At 33.6% G+C, this 19,191-nt stretch overlaps 2 protein-coding genes and 1 long non-coding RNA gene across 3 annotated transcripts in view; all 3 read left to right on the forward strand.

Moving 5' to 3' along the window:
- The window catches only part of LOC140878378 (uncharacterized), a 71,194-nt gene extending 56,141 nt beyond the window's left edge, over positions 1 to 15,053 (forward strand). Inside the window, exons 2-7 of the mRNA XM_073281978.1 lie at positions 13,865 to 13,900; positions 14,041 to 14,140; positions 14,369 to 14,542; positions 14,625 to 14,780; positions 14,881 to 14,972; positions 15,044 to 15,053. Of these exons, the coding sequence (XP_073138079.1) occupies positions 13,893 to 13,900; positions 14,041 to 14,140; positions 14,369 to 14,542; positions 14,625 to 14,780; positions 14,881 to 14,972; positions 15,044 to 15,053 (540 nt within the window). The 5' untranslated portion in view covers positions 13,865 to 13,892. The remainder of the gene's footprint in view (positions 1 to 13,864; positions 13,901 to 14,040; positions 14,141 to 14,368; positions 14,543 to 14,624; positions 14,781 to 14,880; positions 14,973 to 15,043) is intronic.
- Positions 15,054 to 15,158: 105 nt separating this feature from the next.
- Positions 15,159 to 17,794, forward strand: LOC140878379 (uncharacterized). The gene is made up of 8 exons (XM_073281979.1): positions 15,159 to 15,256; positions 16,206 to 16,265; positions 16,515 to 16,571; positions 16,816 to 16,875; positions 17,114 to 17,216; positions 17,418 to 17,597; positions 17,700 to 17,723; positions 17,774 to 17,794. Exons 1-8 carry the CDS (start codon positions 15,231 to 15,233, stop codon positions 17,792 to 17,794), a joined length of 531 nt encoding a protein of 176 aa, XP_073138080.1. The 5' UTR covers positions 15,159 to 15,230.
- A 10-nt stretch (positions 17,795 to 17,804) lies between these two features.
- On the forward strand, positions 17,805 to 18,862 carry LOC140885448 (uncharacterized). The gene is made up of 3 exons (XR_012150947.1): positions 17,805 to 17,858; positions 18,018 to 18,109; positions 18,524 to 18,862. It is a non-coding gene; the product is annotated as an uncharacterized lncRNA (long non-coding RNA).
- Positions 18,863 to 19,191: the final 329 nt, after the last annotated feature.

The raw sequence follows: 19,191 nt of genomic DNA on the forward strand, positions 1-19,191 counted from the left end.
TTATTTGAAATCATTTTTGAATGTTTATTTGAATGCATAAGATTATATATGCCTTTATAATTATGAAATCATGTTTGAATGATTATTTGAATTGATTAATGAAAGCATGATTGAATGTTAACATGAACTGATGATTGAAATGATATTAGAATGCATGAGATGACATATGCATTCATATTGAGCCTTGATTCATTTCAATTTGATTAGACGATCTAGAGATTGTAGTTGAGTGACTTGGTTGGAGATTTTATACCTTGTCAAATAAAACTCTCTATAATGCTCTGGAGTCTAGAGGATTAAAATATGCCTCGTCCACCTCGAGAGGGGAGTTCGGTGTGATTGTTGGATATTTTAACCTCGGGATCCCAAACCGAAGAAAGAAAGAAAGAAGAATTCCCTTTGATTATCTGAGTCTGATAGTCCAGAAGTTTTAAAGACATACATATCATTTTAATTTAGTACTTGAATGAATTACTCGAATTATATCTGAAGTTTATATATGACTTGGATTGATTGCATGTATTGATTTATATGTTTAATTGATATGCATGATAGTCTCTCTTTTATTGGGAATTATATTCTCACCGGATTATCCGGCTGTTGTCTTGTTTTTGGATGTGTGCATGGCAACAGGTGGGGCAGGATCGAGTCAGAGACGACGGGGATAGAACGAGAATGAAGATTAGAAGTGAGACTTCGAAATAGAAATTGGAAATGCATGTCAATCTAGTTTATGTTTTGGAAGCATGTTCTAATAGTTGGTTGAATGTATAATGTTAGAACTACCTGGTATTGTTATTGCATGTTGATCGAATTTATACATGTGGTTGGTGTATATGTTGGAAGAGTTGAGGATTTATTTTGAAGAAGATAAAAACCAGAGTTTTCTGGGCAGTTGGTCTCGCTCGATCGGCAATATATTGCGGATCGAGCGAGCACCCATTTCAGCGAGGCAGAGGTTTGATTATGTTGTTCTCGCCCGATCGGTAAAGTTTTACCGATCGAGCGAGCACCTCCCGAGCTGAGGCAGAAGCTATTTGTTTTTGTTCTCGCTCGATCCGCATGATCTTGCGGATCGAGCGAGCACTGTTCCTTTTTTAAAAAAATTAAAAATTTATTTAGTCTTTTAATTAGTTGCTTACCTTATGGATCGTGTATGTTTAGTGATGAGATTAGCACTTGATTAGATGATTAGAATCGGGGTCTCACATCTTTAAAAACCAAAAAACAACACATCTATGTGAAAATATTTACGTAAAACATCCTCTAAGTGTTTGATATTTTTCGAACAGACAAAATATCAGATCTCAAAAATAAAAACGCGTATGAAAATAGACAAAGAAATAAGAAGACGACGCAATAAAAACTCAGATCTAGAAAAAAAATACAGATCTATATGTAAAATCAAGGCTTAACGATTTACGACATTTGGGTTAAAAAAATCGATGAGAACAAACCTACAAGAAGATTTGGAATCCCAAGAATAAGGTAGAAGCTGATACGTGAGCAGAGAAATATGGAAGAATGATAGAACCTTGATTTACGAAAGAAAAGGCAATGAAATGCGGCAACCGGGAGAAATGGTAATCACCGTTTCCCTCTACCACTCATCCTTCAACATGTTTGTTCCGTCGGCGGTGGCTATAGAAAATCATAGACGCGTGTTTTTTTTAACCTGTCAAGGTATGAAAATAGACAAATAAATAAGAAGACGACGCAATAAAAACTCTAGAAAAAAAATACAGATCTATATGTAAAAGCAAGACTGAACGATTTACGACATTTGGGTTAAAAAAATCGATGAGAACAAACCTACAAGAAGATTTGCAATCCCAAGCAGAAGGTAGAAGCTGATACGTGAGCAGAGAAAGATGGAAGAATGATAGACACTTGATTTACGAAAGAAAAGGCAATGAAATGCGGCAACCGGGAGAAACGGTAATCACCGTTTCCCTCTACCACTCATCCTTCAACATGTTTGTTCCGTCGGTGGTGGCTATAGAAAATCATAGACGCGTATTTTTTTTTAACATGTCAAGGGCAAGTAACTGGCCCATTTTGAGTTATTCGCGCTTTAAGAATAGTACTAGGTTATGCACACCTCAAATCTTGAGGTGTTTTACCCAGGTTTGTAGATTAATAAATGGCTATATACTATTTTGTTATGTGAATGTATATGCATGCAATGTGTCTATAATCAAAAGTGGTTATGCATAGATGTTATCGAATTGAACACACACACCATATTATATATATATATATATATATATATATATATATATATATATATATATATATATATATATATATATATATATGTTTACCAAAACTTATAATACTAAATTAAACATATGCTTAATTTTATAAGCCATTAAAAATAATGTTAAAGCAGCAATCTTTTTTTTTTAGTATTAACTCAGTTATAACAGTTGAGAGTAAGTTCATCCATGAGATTGATTATTTAATATTTTTTAAGGTATCTGTCGTTAAAATTTTTTGTCATATGATAATTATTTAGTACCTTGCAAGATGATGGATTCTTACCGGAATTTTATGGTAATACTTCCTTCATCCCATATATATTGTCTTCTTTGGATTTTCACACAGATTAAGAAAAATGTATTGAGAAAGCAAATTTTATATAAACTTTATATTTTATCTCTATTCAACGTATTAAAAAATGATTTCACAATTTTCAAGGTGTAGTTAATATGGGTATATTAGTAAAGAAGTGTAAAAAATATTACTAAATATGGTATATAACTATATATTTGGGACCAAAAAAAAAAAAGAAAACGTGGACAATATAATTGGAACGGAGAGAGTATCTGTCAATTTCATTCATCCCTTTTTGTTTTTTAGCTTAATTAAAATTTTGTCCTATAAGACTTTTCTACTTAACAAATAACTTTAGAAATTGATTATTAGTTTTAAATGCTCTACCGCTCATTATAATGTATTATTATAGTGTTAATTTAACTTGCACACAACATGAAATATAAATTTTTCAATGTTTATATCATTACATGTAGCGCAAATGAACATACTTACATGATAACTCATGTTTTGAATTTATAATTGAAAATTGTCACTTAACACTTGTCAGTAGTCACCGTTGAGTCACTAAGCTCTCATTGAATGTATAAAATTACACAACACAAATAATGTCATAATCATCTATGACTCATCATATTTGATACAATATATTATACTTTTTTAAGTTGAGTATCATTTACTTTATATATACCTATGTACGAAGAGTGCTTCATATGTAACCAAAGCTTTATGCAATTATGTAGGTGATATTAAAATAGAGGTAGATTTTAATAATATGCATTGAATTCAACGTGTATATAGTAAATAAATAAAGGAAAGTTTTCTTAGATAAGAAATACTTGGCTGTAAAATATTAATGTAAGATGACTGATAAATTATATTTTTACAGTATTTATGAAACTGAACCTTGTAAAATAAATATATGGTAATATTTTGCAATTTGCATCTTAATGAGAATGTATATAAAATTACTTTTTTTTATTGTTCATCCCTAAATTCAGTATAAGTTCCGCGGTACATGTTATTTCTACTTGTGAAATATAATCTTGAATCCAAGTACATCATAGGATTTAAATTTGGTGGATTGGATTTTGTTTAGGCTTAGTTTAATTTGAATGCAAGATGAATAATCCAAATATTTAAAAAAAAAACATTTCAGTCGAGCGACATTAGCATATGATCAGACAAACTTCGTTAAAATCAGAAGAATAATTTATTATAAACAATTTACTTGCATGAAACATTTGGACACAAACTTTAATTGGATAACAAAGCAATCAGAAATTAACTTTTGTTTTTAATGTTTGCATTCACATAATAACACGAAAGATTTAAACATTTTTTAACTTCCTATGCTTATATTCATAAAAAAAATATATGAGTCATGCTTGAACCTAATTTATTTTATTTTTGCCCCAAGCTTAAAATAAAATTCGACGATTCCTCATTTTAAAGAGATTGCAATGGAAATCAAAAGCTTAAAACAAAATTCGTTGATTCCTTATTTTAAAGAGACTGCAGTGGAAATCAAAAGGTTAAACATTAATTGAAAATCCATATGTGGGAAAACTTTAGTCAAATACAATATTTGGAAGATCTCCGAGGACCAAGAAACATGGTTTCAATTCGCAAGTCTACTAAAGTCAATGTCTGACATTTTAAAACAGTAAACATGATAGTATTATTTTGTTTGATGTTTAGTGTAATTTTGTTAAGTGTTTTGCATGCATTTTGTGTCATTGTTCATGTTTTATTCTTATTTTATTTTATGTCATGCATTGAGCTTCTTAACTTAGTTTTGATTTATTGTGTAGGAATTTTCATGTTTTGATTAAAGAAATCGAAGTGTGTCCTTGCATCCAAAGAAAACCACAAAGCAGATTTTTCATCATAGAAGCATTCGCTCGATCCTGGCATTTTCCCAAATCGAGCGCGGTCATGAGATTTTCAAGACAGTAGGTTGCCTCAACTCTCCCGCTCGATCGCACATTCTTCCCGGATCGAGCGCGACCAAGGAATTTTCAAGGCAGAAAGTTGGCCAGTATTGCGCGCTCGATCGGGTATATTTCTAGGATTGAGCGCGCGGGTCTGTTGCGGAAGAAATTTTTAATTTTGGAAAATCTTTTAATTAATGCTCTAGACTTTTATTATACTTTTAATTCCATTTTGGAGACATTATCAGATATTCTAGACGCATAGAATGTGAAGAACTCTTTCTGGACGGCTAGGTTTCATCTATCTTTTCTTAATTTTATTTTCTCTCATGAATTTTTGTAGATAATTCATGAGTATTGTTGGCTAAACTTTTTATACTTGGTTGAGGGAGACGAAACCTTGATATATTTTATTCATGAGATTCGATTTGCAGAATTTAATCTTTATTAAGTATCAATATTTGATCTGTTTTATTTTATGTTTGTATGCGAGATTTTAGGATTGGTCATCTTAGGATTTTGTATTGCGAGCGATAACTAAATTAGAATTCAAATCCGTAATTGTTTGAATAATCTAATTTGCGAAGCAACTACATTTGATATTTTCTGTTGTTGAATTTATTAAATTGTAGGATCAATTATTGACTAGGCTAAATACAACCGCTGGTGTTTGTGTTGTCTAGGTTCGTCAGTTTTACTAGTGTGAATGCTACCGTGGATTTAAATCTAGATTGCTGTTATCGGGTTAATTCATTGGTAATGGTTAATTTAGAATGTTGTTTTCTAATTAACTAAAATTACGGTAAAACAGGAATTTGATTTTCAATGAAGAATATTTATTAGGATTGATTATTTTTAGGGAATCGATGATTGAATAAATGAATATCAAGGGTGTAGTCGACCGATACCAAGTCTCGTCTCTTATTTATTTCTCTAGTCAATTATTTAATCTTGCATGTTAGTGAATTTTCATTGATTAAAGTTTTCAGTAGTTAACCTCAAACTTCAAAACCCCCATTTTATTTATTTAGAACAAATTGAATTTGTCTTTCCTCGTGGGAACGATCTCTACTCACACTACTGCATTATTTGTTTATCTGATTGAGTCGGGTAATTTGGGCGTGATACGACTAAGCGCTAAAAAATTTTGGCGCCGCTGCCGGGGAACGGTGTTAATTTATTGTGTTTGCTGTTTATTTTTACTTTATTTTATTATTTCTCGTAGTGCTACTCTGGTTTGTTCATGCTTTCAGGTGAATCTTCGGGAGAAGAAGAATTTCCATACGACCCAGAGATAGAAAGAACTTTGAATAGACGAAGGAGAGAAGCTCGTAAGAGACTAGAATAGGACGAGCGCGTGGTTGAAGATCTGACAAGATCAATGGCTGACAACGCCAATCTGAGTTTGAGACAATTGGGCACTCGTGATCCCAATCAGCAACCTTTATGCATTACTTTTCCTACATTAGAAAATAATACTAATTTTGAGCTTAAGTATGGATTAATTCACTTATTACCCTCTTTTCATGGTCTTGTAGGTGAGGATCCGAATAAACACCTGATGGAATTTCATGTGGTGTGTACAAGTATGAAACCCCATGGAGTGACAGATGAACAGATTCAGCTGAGAGCTTTTCCATTCTATTTGAAGAGTGCTGCTAAGGATTGGCTATACTACTTGCCCTCTGGTTCTATCACAACGTGGATGGAGATGAAAAGAACCTTTCTGGAGAAATACTTTCCAGCCTCTAGAGCTGCGAACATCCGAAAGGAGATCTACGGAGTCAAGCAATACTCCGGAAAATCACTGCATGAATACTGGGAGCGGTTCAAGAAGCTTTGTGCTAGCTGTCCGCAACACCAGATAAGTGAAAATCAATTAATACAATTTTTCTATGAAGGTTTGTTACCTCATGACAGGAGTATGCTAGACGCAGCCAGTGGAGGAGTGTTTGTAGATAAAACTCCGGTACAAGCAAGAAACCTGATAGAAAATATGGCTGCCAATTCCCAACAATTTGGCACTATCAGTAATGAGCATGTACCAAGGAAGAACAATGAGGTAAATGTATCTTCCCTTGAACAACAATTAATTGAATTGACGTCTCTTGTGCGTCAGATGGCTGTAGGGAATGGACAAACTGCAAAGGCATGTGGAATTTGTGCTGTAGTGGGACACGCTACTGATATGTGTCCCACACTTCAAGAAGATTCGGTTGAACAAGTCAATGCTACTGGAGGATTTTCTGGACCACCACAGCGGAAATATGATCCTTATTCCAACACATACAATCCTGGTTGGAAGGATCATCCAAATCTGAGATATGGAAACCCTCAAGCAAATCAATCGGGGCCTCAAGCACCACCACAAAATCAAACTTATAGGCCGTCGTATCCTCAACAGTTGCAGTGTCCTCAAATTCCAAATCCGGGTGATTTTCTTGAAAATATTGTTAAGGATCTTGCTACTAATACTGTAGCTTTGCAACAGGAAACTCGATAAAGTATCCAACAGTTGAATACCCAGATGGGACAACTCACAACCGCAGTCAACCGGTTGGAGGCACTGAATTCGAATAGCTTACCATCACAGACTGTGATAAACCCAAGAGAGAACGTGAGTGCCATAACTTTGAGGAGTGGAAGAGAGTTGAAGATCCATGAGGAGGAGGTTCACACGCCGACAAAGAATGAATAAGTTGAGAAAGAGCGAGCACAGAACGAAGAAGCACCTAGAGGCAAGTTCTCTCCTCTATCTGAATATAAGCCTGTTGCCCATTTCCCCATGGCACTTAAGGATTCTAGGAAAGGTGAGGGGATTAAGGAACTCTATGAAACTTTTCGTAGATGCGAGGCAAATATTCCACTGTTAGATGTTATTAAGCAAGTACCTCGCTATGCTAAATTTTTGAAAGAATTATGTACTGCGAAAAGAAAACAAAAGTTGAAGGGGTGTAAGAGATTTGAATTGGGAGAACATGTCTCTGCCGTCATTCAAAGAAAGGTACCTACAAATGCAAGGACCCAGGTATGTTCTCAATTCCATGTAAAATAGGAGATAGTCAGCTTGATACGGCCATGCTAGATTTAGGAGCATCGATTAATGTTATGCCATACTCTGTTTATGCTTCCTTAAATCTTGGGCCTTTGACTGAAACTGCAATCGTTATCCAAATGGCTGATAGATCTACTATTTATCCTAGGGGTCTGTTAGAAGATATTCTTGTGCAAGTTGGAAATTTGGTCTTTCCTGCTGATTTTTATGTGCTTGATATGAAGAATAATGATTTGAATAGTCCAATTTTGCTAGGAATACCATTTTTGAAAACTTCAAAATCCATTATAGATGTTGATAATGGTACTCTCACTATGGAGTTTGATAGGGAGATTGTTAAGTTTCATATCTTTGATACCCTGAAAACTCCTAGAAGTGAAAGTGTTGTTAATTTTCTTGATGTCAATGACCATGTCTCACAAGGAAAGAAGAAGTTTGTACTTGAGGATAAGTTGAAAGAGACTATTGCAACGTCTGCTGAAATTTTTCTCTCTGATATGCAGGTACCTATAACTGAGACAAAACATCCTCCTGACCGAGCGAAAAGAATCGCCAAGAAGTCGAAGCAGAATAAGCATGGGACATTGACTGGAAAATTTCTGAAGTGGGTGAAGGTGGACAAAGGAACCAGATTTATACCACCTTGAGGAACTGTAGCATTCAGTCGAGCCAACGACCGTAAACAAAGGTGCTTACTGGGAGGCAACCCAGTGTTTTTTTTCTTTTCGTTAGTTTTTATCTTTCATTTTGTTTTTGAGTTTATTTTTTATGTTTTCAGAAACCGAATGTCGCTACCTCCGCAGTCAAAGTTCCAATATGATTCTTCTGTGATGTTGCCAGATGATGAAGAGGACAGTGCCAACACTTAGACCAGGGGAGTTTCGTTTTTAATTTTTCGCATAGCATATTGTTTAGTTGTTTGTTTGTGTTTTGTCTTGTAATGCATTGAGGACAATGCTTAGGTTAAGTGTGGGGGGATGTATTCATATTGTTGCATTTGTTTTGTTTTGTTATTGCATGTAGTTTGTGATTTGTTGTGTCATTATTCGTTTGTGTTGAATGCATAAGTAAAGGATGATTTCTAGCCTTTCTAGCCTATGATGAGATAGTTGAAAAATTATGAATTTTTGAAAAAAATTTACTCTTGATTGGATATGAGAAACCGTAGGTTGTTTGTTGAATATTCTTAAGCACGCATGTTTAACCGGTGAATTGTAGCGATGTATTAGATATTGTGGATGTCTGTTGGACCATTGCACGACAATAGGTAGTTTGTGGATCTTGATTGTGTTCTATGAATTTTGATGAGGCTCTAGTTTACACTTATGATCTTGGGCGCACATAGAAAATTTTTTTTATACAATTCCATCCGGGCCTTGAAAGGATTAAAATCCTATTAAAGATTAAATTTAAGGCTAAATATGCAGATTAAATGGGATTGATGCTCCATCTGGGCTATAGACGAGGGGATTAGAAAGAAAAAATAGAATGATTTTTCGTATCCTAGCCAGTTATAGCTAAGTCAGGGGATAATTATTCGGGCTAAAGCAATACCGGGTGCAAAATTCGGAGGTGTGTAATTCATTATCTCAAGGGAGGTGGGTATGTCTAGAGGTCGTTGGAAGGAATGGACACTTGAAAAAGTGAAGCTTACACTGAATTGTTCTTGGTCGGCGAACAGTCTTGAAACTTTGTCTTTTGAAGTTGCATGTAACTGGGGGTAACATGACACACACACACGTTCGCATTCGACTGAAGGTGTATCATTGATGATTGAGAGTTGCTATGAACTTGTTTTTAATAAAGTGGTTTTCTCTGAGGCTATTTTAAGCATTATCATCCTTACTTATCTGCTTGTTTGTTGTTTCATTTTGTTTTTGCATGACTTGCTTGAGGGCGAGCAAGGTTCAAGTGTGCGGGTATTTGATAGTATTATTTTGTTTGCATTTTTAGTGTAATTTTGTTAAGTGTTTTGCATGCATTTTGTGTCATTGTTCATGTTTTATTCTTGTTTTATTTTATGTCATGCATTGAGCTTCTTAACTTAATTTTGATTTATTGTGTAGGAATTTTCATGTTTTTATTAAATAAATCGAAGTGCATCCTTGCGTCCAAAGAAAACAGCAAAGCAGATTTTTCATCATAGAAGCATGCGCTCGATCCTGGCATTTTCCCAGATCGAGCGCGGTCATGAGATTTTCAAGACAGTAGGTTGCCTCAACTCGCCCGCTCGATCGCACATTCTTCCCGGATCAAGCGCGGCCAAGGAATTTTCAAGGCAGAAAGTTGGCCAGTATTGCGCGCTCGATCGGGTATATTTCTAGGATCGAGCGCGGGTCTGTTGCGGAAGAAATTTGTAATTTTGGAAATTCTTTTAATTAATGCTCTAGACTTTTATTAGACTTTTAATTTCGTTTTGGAGACATTATCAGATATTCTAGACGCAGAGAACATGAAGAACTCTTTCTGGACGGCTAGGTTTCATCTATATTTTCTTAATTTTATTTTCTCTCATGAATTTTTGTAGAGAATTCATGAGTATTGTTGGCTAAACTTTTTATACTTGGTTGAGGGAGACGAAACCTTGATATATTTTATTCATGAGATTCGATTTGTAGTGTTTAATCTTTATTAAGTATCAATATTTGATCTGTTTTATTTTATGTTTGTATGCGAGATTTTAGGATTGGTCATCTTAGGATTTTGTATTGCGAGCGATAGCTAAATTAGAATTCAAATCCGTAATTGTTTGAATAATCTAATTTGCGAAGCAACTACATTTGATATTTTCTGCTGTTGAATTTATTAAATTGTAGGATCAATTATTGACTAGGCTAAATACAACCGCTGGTGTTTGTGTTGTCTAGGTTCGTCAGTTTTACTAGTGTGAATGCTACCGTGGATTTAAATCTAGATTGCTGTTATCGAGTTAATTCATTGGTAAGGGTTAATTTAGAATGTTGTTTTCTAATTAACTAAAATTACGGTGAAACAGGAATTGGATTTTCAATGACGAATATTTATTAGGATTGATTATTTTTAGGGAATCGATGATTGAATGAATGAATATCAAGGGTGTAGTCGACCGATACCAAGTCTCGTCTCTTATTGATTTCTCCAGTCTATTATTTAATCTTGCATGTTAGTGAATTTTCATTGATTAAAGTTTTCAGTAGTTAACCTCAAACTTCAAAATCCCCCATTTTATTTATTTAAAACACATTGAATTTGCCTTTCCTCGTGGGAACGATCCCTACTCACACTACTGCATTATTTGTTTATCTGATTGAGTTGGGTAATTTGGGCGTGATACGACTAAGCGCTACCAAATCAGAATCAAATGTTTAAAAAAGATCGAGAAAGAAAAGATTAGTAAGAGCCTGTTACCGCCTATGTATGAAAAAAACACAAATATAAAAAAAAAAACACACAGATCTGTAGAGCATATTCAATGTACGATTTAGGTATTTATACGTCAAATAAAAGCAAAGATGTAAAAATAAAATAAACAGATCTATACGACTAAAACACTGATCTATGTGATCCTCTTCTTTGGAACACAGATCTAAAAAAAACAGATCTTGGCAGAAAAAAGATGTCGTGACACCATTCAAAGTCAGCAAGTTGAAGAATTTAGTTAAATACGAAGCTGATAAAAGATGCAAATATATACAAAGCATTTAATCGTAGTTAAATTCAAGTGAAAGAGTGAACATGTACACCGGTCGAGTAGAAGAACTTGTCATTTCTTGTGTTATCCAATTTTCGGTAAATGTTTTTCGTACAATTTTAAAAAGTGTTACTAATACAAAAAAACCAGGAATATCATTAGAAGAAATGATAAAGGTAATATATAATTGGAAACTGGAGGTTAATATTATTAGTAGTCAGATTTAAGCAACTTAATGAAACATAGGATACAAAATCAGTCCGATTGTCTTTATTTCGTAGTCCCTTTAATTTCAGACTTCAGAAGTGACTAATAAAAGAGACAACTATTAAGTATTTATATTTTATCGTAATCTTAAATAACAAACCAGTTAATGGTTCGGTCTGTGACAGTCCTTTGATTCTAGATTGGAAAAATGATAAGTGAGGACACCGTGAAATGATAGCTGAATATTCCATATACATGTGTGGTTATGTTGCATTTAAAAACAATGTAAGTTACAGACAGAACAAGTAATCGAAAGTACTTTAATTAAGTTACATGGAAATAAGAGAAATGACAAACCAAAGTATTTGAAGTCAGAAAATGAGAGAAAAAAAAAAAAGATACAAGATAAATGACATAACCCAAGCTGTTCGAAGTCAAAAAACCCACCACTGAGCAGATCGTTATCGTAACTTGGAGAAAAAAGAATTAACTCGCAGTAAAGAAAATACAAGTAAATGTAAACCAAGCGAATCAAAATCGGAAGACTTACAAGTGAGCAGATCTGTGTCGTAAACACAGTCGGAAAACTAACCAGCTAGCAAATCGGAGCAAATCGATGTCGTAACCTAAACAAGAAAGATTTCGATGCTAAGTGTAGAGAATAGAACACAACTAAATTCGTAAAACCAAAAGAAACCTATCGTTTTGGAGGATGAGAACCCGGTAGTGAGCGGATCGTGAAAAGCAGCAGGAGATGCGAAGAAGACAGTAAAAAACAAGAGATAAGCGATTGAAGAACGGAAGAGATTTGATGCGTACAACCGGTTGTCGCTTCACATCCCAACCAATAAGATCGAACCATCTTTTTGTGTGAAGCAGTGGAGAAGTAGGACAGAAGACACGTGTATTTGTGCATAGAGAAAATCTAAACGCGTGTAATTGAGGCAAATGGGAGACCGGGAGTAAACTGGTCATTTTAAGAAATAGCACGCTTTCATATATGAAGATATATATATATACAGGGCCGATCCTAAAGGTTTTTAGGTCTGAGTCGATATTTTTTAAAAAGGGCACTTAAATGACTTAATTAAGCATAATATGTGTTAACATTTTTTTAGTTCCATGTTAATCTTTTTAATTTAAATCAACACATTTAAGAGAATATAAATAACTAAACAATACTAATTCAAACTATTTTTTTTTTGTTTGAAACAAAGTACTTGTTGATATTTCCAGCTTGACTTAGAATTTGTTCTTCAATATTTAGCGATCTTTTTCTTTTTTGAAACCTCGACATGTACTTAGGAGGCATCATAAACCTAAGAATTTAATAATTCAATGAAAATTTTAATAAATAAATCACACAGAGAAATTATATACACCTCTTCTTCATTGAAAATTTAGAAAAAGTAAATCATAATTTCCAACTCATATCAGATTTCCTAACTATCATTTATATCATGTGATTAGAGAATTAATCAGAAGTTGAACTAAAATACCTCAACTATTCTTCAATTTCCTTTGTGGCAGTGTATTACCGAGAAAGAAAGAAAAGAAACATATCAAATCTTGCCAATGACTTCTTTTGGAATCTGAGTGACTATATTGTATATATGGACAATCAAATTCACAGTTTTCAATTATCATATTTTTTTTTATGAAAAATATATTAATCATTGTTATCATAAAACTAATTCAAACATTTCATCAAACAATTTACGTACAATAATTCAAACGTTTCATTCAAATAATTATACATTAATCCATTAAAGTATCTCTATATCTAAATCTAGTTATGAAATAATCAAATAAACAAAAAAATTAGAAAAATATAAATCACGAGAGAATTGAGAAAAAAAACCTTCGAATGAAATCTAATTCCTGTCGTGAAATTTGAATATCTAATTTTTTTTCTACCGAATCGCCGACTTCCATTTAGCTTTGGAAAAGGCTGGATAAATAAATTTTGATTGGACTATAATATTCTTTCTATAATACTAGATTTTTAAAAAAATTTATGGGCCCCCAAATTTATCGGGCCTGAGTCAATGGACTCTTTTGACTCACTAAAGGAACGACCATATATATATATATATATATATATATATATATATATATATATATAAAGTAGAGTCAAAATTTTTATTTGGAATAAGGGATTTGGTTTCTTATCTTAAACTAGTAAAAAATGCACACACTTTGTGTGTGTAAAAAAAAAACTCTTAAAAAAACAAATAATAAAGTTAGTGATAAATTTTTAATAAAATAATGGTTAGAAAAAAATAATTTTGAAATAAATTATTTCGGTGTCCAAGTAATATCTATAGATAGATAGATAGATTGATAAGAGGGTTAGATCCTAAACAAAACAAAAAGAAAGGTTGTCTCCTAGAGCCGCCTCTCAACGAAAACATTAGGTATTCTCTTTAGCTGATTTTTTAGATTTCTTTTTGTAGGTGGAAATCCGAGAATGAAAAGGTTGATATACTTTTAATACACTTTTTTTGTGGTTTTATGTATTAATCGTTGTATGATTTTAGACGATTGTTTGAGTTTGTAAAACTGAGGATCGGTGATTTTTATTATAATTCTGATTTTGGTTAATCTGAAATGTGCAGCGCTATGAAGCCCAGCCGCAAAAAAGCCTACGATTCAAAGTATCTAGCACTGTCAAAATCTCATCGAGTCCAGGGGATGTCGTTGTCTGAATTGCGCAGCGTATGAAATTTGTTCCTTTTGCAGTCCATTTTATTGTATCATTTTGGATTATATAGATTTATCCCATTAGGAAAATGGGAGAAACAAGACTTGCTTATTCTTTGGAAACTCATTTAACAGCTTAATTCTTGAATTTGCCTTGAATATTGGGTGGTTAACATCTTTATTATTGAAGACCGTGTTAAAATTGAATGTCAGAGACTAAAGTTTGGTTAAACTTGTTGACAGATGTGTGATGAATGTATTGCCGAAGTCAAACATGAAATTGTGGACGAAGGAAGTGATACTGAGTTTCAGCCGGAAATGCCGGTTGGTGGAGGGAGCACACACATAAATGCAGACAAAAATGCCACTCTGAGAAATCTGGAGGAAATAGCATTGGAATTTTACAATGACACCAAAGTTAGAAAAGTTATTTGATATATCTACATATCATTATCACTGCTATTATTATTTTTTTAACATTCTGTTCTGCATTTTTCAGTCCAAGAAGTTCAAGCTTGTGAAGGTTTGTAAGGTCAACACTATTGCATTTAGATATAGCGGGGTGACTTTCAGGGCACGAGAAGATGGAAGTGAGGAGTCTCCTCTTTTTCGAGCTGTTGTCTTTTTGTGTAAGCCCTTGTTTTGTGAAATAAAGGTACCATATTCTTCTCATTCTCGACCTCAATTTATTTATTTTAATTGCAACTATTTTCTAGTTGAAAGAAGTTTAGCAGTTGGTGTTTGTTGTTTTTTAGGAGGATAATGAAGTCACACTTCTGCCCAATGACGATGATTATGCTGGTCCAAAACGAGCATGTGAAATTGAAGATTTCCCCCTTTCCATATGGTAAGATATCTCGAAAAATTATATTAAATGGCTTTCCGCTTATAAATTTTCACTTCTTGTGAATTTTTAAGGTGGTCGTAGTCGTGAAGGAAGGGATCTAATTATGTTATTCATTACTATATTATGTGATTAGTTGGACGCGATAATTTTGAAACATTATCCTATTCAGTCTTGAGGATATTGCTTGTGATGGCACTGATTCCGACAGCGCTACCAGTTATATTTATGTGATTCCTTACCTCAATGAGACAATGCTAGATGTTCCGTGAGCATTTTATTCCTCTGTATGTCCTGTACTTGGTTATTCTTTTCTAAATCATTAGATATGATGTGTCTCGATTTATTGAACAGCCTTCTTTCAAATGAGATACGCTTTATGGTTTGGAGACGTTTTTCATGCTTATAAAGTAATTTTCTTATGAATATTTATTTGTTGAAATTTAATGGTTCAATACAAATCTTTAAACCATACAACTCAAACACCACGTTTTACTATTCGATTGCTTTACCTAGCACGCATAATCAACAATCTCCCTCTCAATAATTGCATTCGCTGCAATCAACGAGAATCATACTCGTCGCTCTATCAAAAACTATAGTCATTTGTAACATTGTAACTCTTATTTCTTTATATATTGAAATTGAGAAAAAGAAAATGTGAATACAAATTGAATTTAAATTATTCAAATACAGATTTGTGGTTGTAATCTCTAAATGGTCTCTTGCTTCTTCTCTACTAAGGAAATTTCTTGATGATATCACTTACATACTCTTTAATTATATAAAGTAAAATTAGTTTCCAAGGATATCATTATTGAAAGGACTTGAAATCTATTTTATTTAACATTAAATATTGTATATTGTATACATATGAAAGAGGTGGATTTAAAACATATGATCATATTTATCTAAGCAACAAAAACAAGTTTAAATACTTTTGAAATTTATTTCTATGAAATCCTTCCATCAGAGCACATCCTTGCATCTTTAGTTGATCTTTGAGAATTTTCTTTTTCTTTTTCTTTTTGGAAATCTAAGAATGAAAAGGTTGATATATTGTATTATTGTTGATAAACATTGTTTCAGTTTTGATGTATTAATCGGCGCTTAAGTACCTTGTATATGTGTGTGTGTGTGAGAGAGAGAGATTTTTGGGCGATTGTTTGAGTTTGTATACTGAGGATCAGTGGTTCTTTATTGGCTTCTGATTTGGTGTTAGTCTAAAACGTGCAGCGCTGTAGAGCCCGGTGAAAAAAAATCCGATGATGATTCAAAGTATCCTGAAGGAATGAGGCATTATCTTCTTTCTTTCTCCGATCTTTTAGATTTTTTCCCTTATTTTATTATTTTATTTTGAAATCAAAGAATAAAAAGGTTGATATACATTTGATACATAAATATTGTTTTGGTTTTGATGTCGTATTAATCGGCGTTTAAATTACCCCATATATATGTGTGTGTGTGTGTAATTGGTTGAGTAATCCTTTAAGGATCGGTGATTGTTCATTGTCTTATGATCTCGTGTTAATCTTAAACATGCAGCGCTATGGCGTACATGATACAATCCTACTATGATTCAAAGTATCCTAAAAATACGAGGTACTCACCTGTTTCTCTCTCTCTCTCTCTGATTTTTTAGATTTCTTCTTATTTTGTTGGGAAATCAGAGAATGGAAAGGTTGATATACATTTGAAATGTGTTGTTTTTGTTTTGATGTCTCATTGGTCGGTGTTTGCATCACCTTATATATATGTGTGTGTGTGGGCGATTGGTTGAGTTTGTAAACTGAGGATCGATGATTGTTTATTGTTCTATGATTTTGTGTTAATAAAAAATGTACAGCGCTGTAGAGCCCAGCGACATAAAATCCCTCAATGATTCAAAGTGTCCTGCAAAAACGAGGTATTATCTTGTTTTCTTTGCTGATTTTTTAGATTTGTTTTTATTTTGCTGGGAAATCAAAGAATGAAAAGGTTGATATGCGTTTGATGCATGTAGTTTGGTTTTGGCGTTGGATTAATCGGCATTTGAACTACTGTTTTTATGTGTGTCTGACTTTGGGTGATTGGTTGAGATTGTAAACTGAGGATAAGGGATTCTGCATTGTCTTCTGATTTGATGTTAATCTAAAACTGTGCAGCGCTATAGAGGCCAGGGACATAAAACCCTACGATGATTCAAAGTATCCTGCACTGTCAAAATCTCATCGAGTCCAGGGGATATCATTGTCTAGGTTGCGGGAAGTACGGGATTTGTTCCTTTATATTTCATGTTACTTTATCTTTTCGATCGTATAGATACTTCCCATTTGGAAAATTGTTCTTCGGAACCCTTCAAACTCTTGAATTAGACATGGACACATTGGGCGGCTTAACTTCTAAATTATCAAAGACCATATTAAACATAAATGCCATGAACTAAAGTTTGGTTAAACTTGCTGACAGATGTGCGATTTATGTATGGAGATCCCACGTTATTGTCTGACCCGTAGAGCAGGTAGGTTAGATCCGAGAGATCTGCAGGGTTTACCCGCCGGTGGGACTTTGACACTTGTAAATGCAGGCAAACGAGCCGGTCTGATAAATCTGGCGGACATAGCATTGACATTTTACAACGACACCAAAGTTAGACAAATTATTTGTTGTATCTACATATCACCGCTATTATTATCGTTATTGTTGTTATTATTTTAACATTCTGTTCTGCATTTTTCCTACTGGTTACAGTCAATGAATTTCAAGCTTGTGAAGGTTTGTAAGGTCAACACCATTGCAGTTAATTATAGCGCCCTGACTTTCAGGGCACAGGAAGATGGGAGTGAAGAGTCTCTCCTTTTTCGAGGTGTTGTCTTCGGGATGCGTAAGCCCTTGTTTTGTGAAATCAAGGTTCCATATTCTTTGCTTTCTTGACCTCAGTTTATTTTAATATCTTTTCTAGACTTAAACGAGGAATTAAGTTAAGAATTTTGTTGTTTAGCTCAATTGCATCTTTGAGAGGTAGTAGTTCTCAGTGAAGTTCAGCAGTTGGTTTTGTTGTTGTTTTAGGAGGATGATGAAGTTACACTCCTGCCATGGGATGATGATTATATCAGTTCAGAACTAGGGCGTGAAATTGAAGATGTTCCACCTTCCATACGGTAAAATATCTCCAGAAATTATATTTAATAGCTTTCGTTTATAAATTTTGTCATGCACTGTGCATACCCATATTGTCGCATTGTAAAGGAATCTAATTTATGATATTCAACTTTTTGCTATTTTTCCAAATTAAGTCTTGAGGTGTGCTTGTGGTGGTTCTGAACCTGAGAATGCTTCTAGTTTTGTGATTCCTTTCCTCAACGAGATAACGTTAGATGTTTCGTGAGCATTTCACGCCTCTGTAGTTCCACCATTTGTCATTTTTTTTTTAAAATCATATAATGTATCTAGATTCGTTGAATGACCACCTTTCAGATGAGATATTGTGGTATGTGGTTTGTTGTGGTTTGGAGACTCTTCATGCTCAGAAAGTAATATTCTCATGGATATTTATTTGTTGAAATGAAATGCAGTAAAAATTATTCTGGAGATGGCTCCGCAACCGGTTCTGGAGATGTTGCAGGAAAAAGTAAGAGACAGAAAACTGATCTTTCACCAAGCATTTGAGAGGTTCAGAGTTAACATGGAAATCTGACAAGGGTTGCGGAGATCTCAGTAGGAAACAATAGTCGGATAAAGTTAAACATGAACGTGGTAGATTCCCTGGGTTAAAGTGTACAAATTTATGGAATCCGTTCTACGAGAATATGGTGCACATACCAAACACGTTAATTTAGTATGCTTATATTTTATCAAATATGTTGTCTATATTACAAATTTAGAGAGGATATTTGTGTAAAAGCTTTTAGTAACGCTAAGTCGTGTAAGATCCAAATTACTCAACTCGAATCAAATAAATAAAATATGCAGTAGTGCGAGTAGGGATCGTTTTCACGAGTAAAGTGAAATTTAGTGTGTTCTAAAATAAAATAAAAGGGTTTTGAGGTTTCAAATTAACTACTAAAAAGTAACAGCACTTAAATTCAAATTTTTATTACTAACATGCAAGATTAAAAATTATATTGAATAAATCAATAAGAAACAAGTTTTGGTATCGTTCGACTACACCCTTGATATCATTCATTGGATCATTGATTCTTTGAAAATAATCAATTATATCGAATATTTATCATTGAAAATT

Source organism: Henckelia pumila, chromosome 2 (genome assembly GCF_033568475.1).
Source record: "Henckelia pumila isolate YLH828 chromosome 2, ASM3356847v2, whole genome shotgun sequence".
Taxonomy (NCBI): domain Eukaryota; kingdom Viridiplantae; phylum Streptophyta; class Magnoliopsida; order Lamiales; family Gesneriaceae; genus Henckelia; species Henckelia pumila.

Coding starts and splice junctions, on each gene's coding strand:
- LOC140878379 (XM_073281979.1), top strand. CDS start 15,231: ATGTTCCGTGAGCATTTTATTCCTCT. Junction 16,266..16,514: donor AAGTATCCTGAAGGAATGAG/GCATTATCTTCT, acceptor TTAAACATGCAG/CGCTATGGCGTACATGATAC. Junction 17,217..17,417: donor CATTGTCTAGGTTGCGGGAA/GTACGGGATTTG, acceptor ACTTGCTGACAG/ATGTGCGATTTATGTATGGA.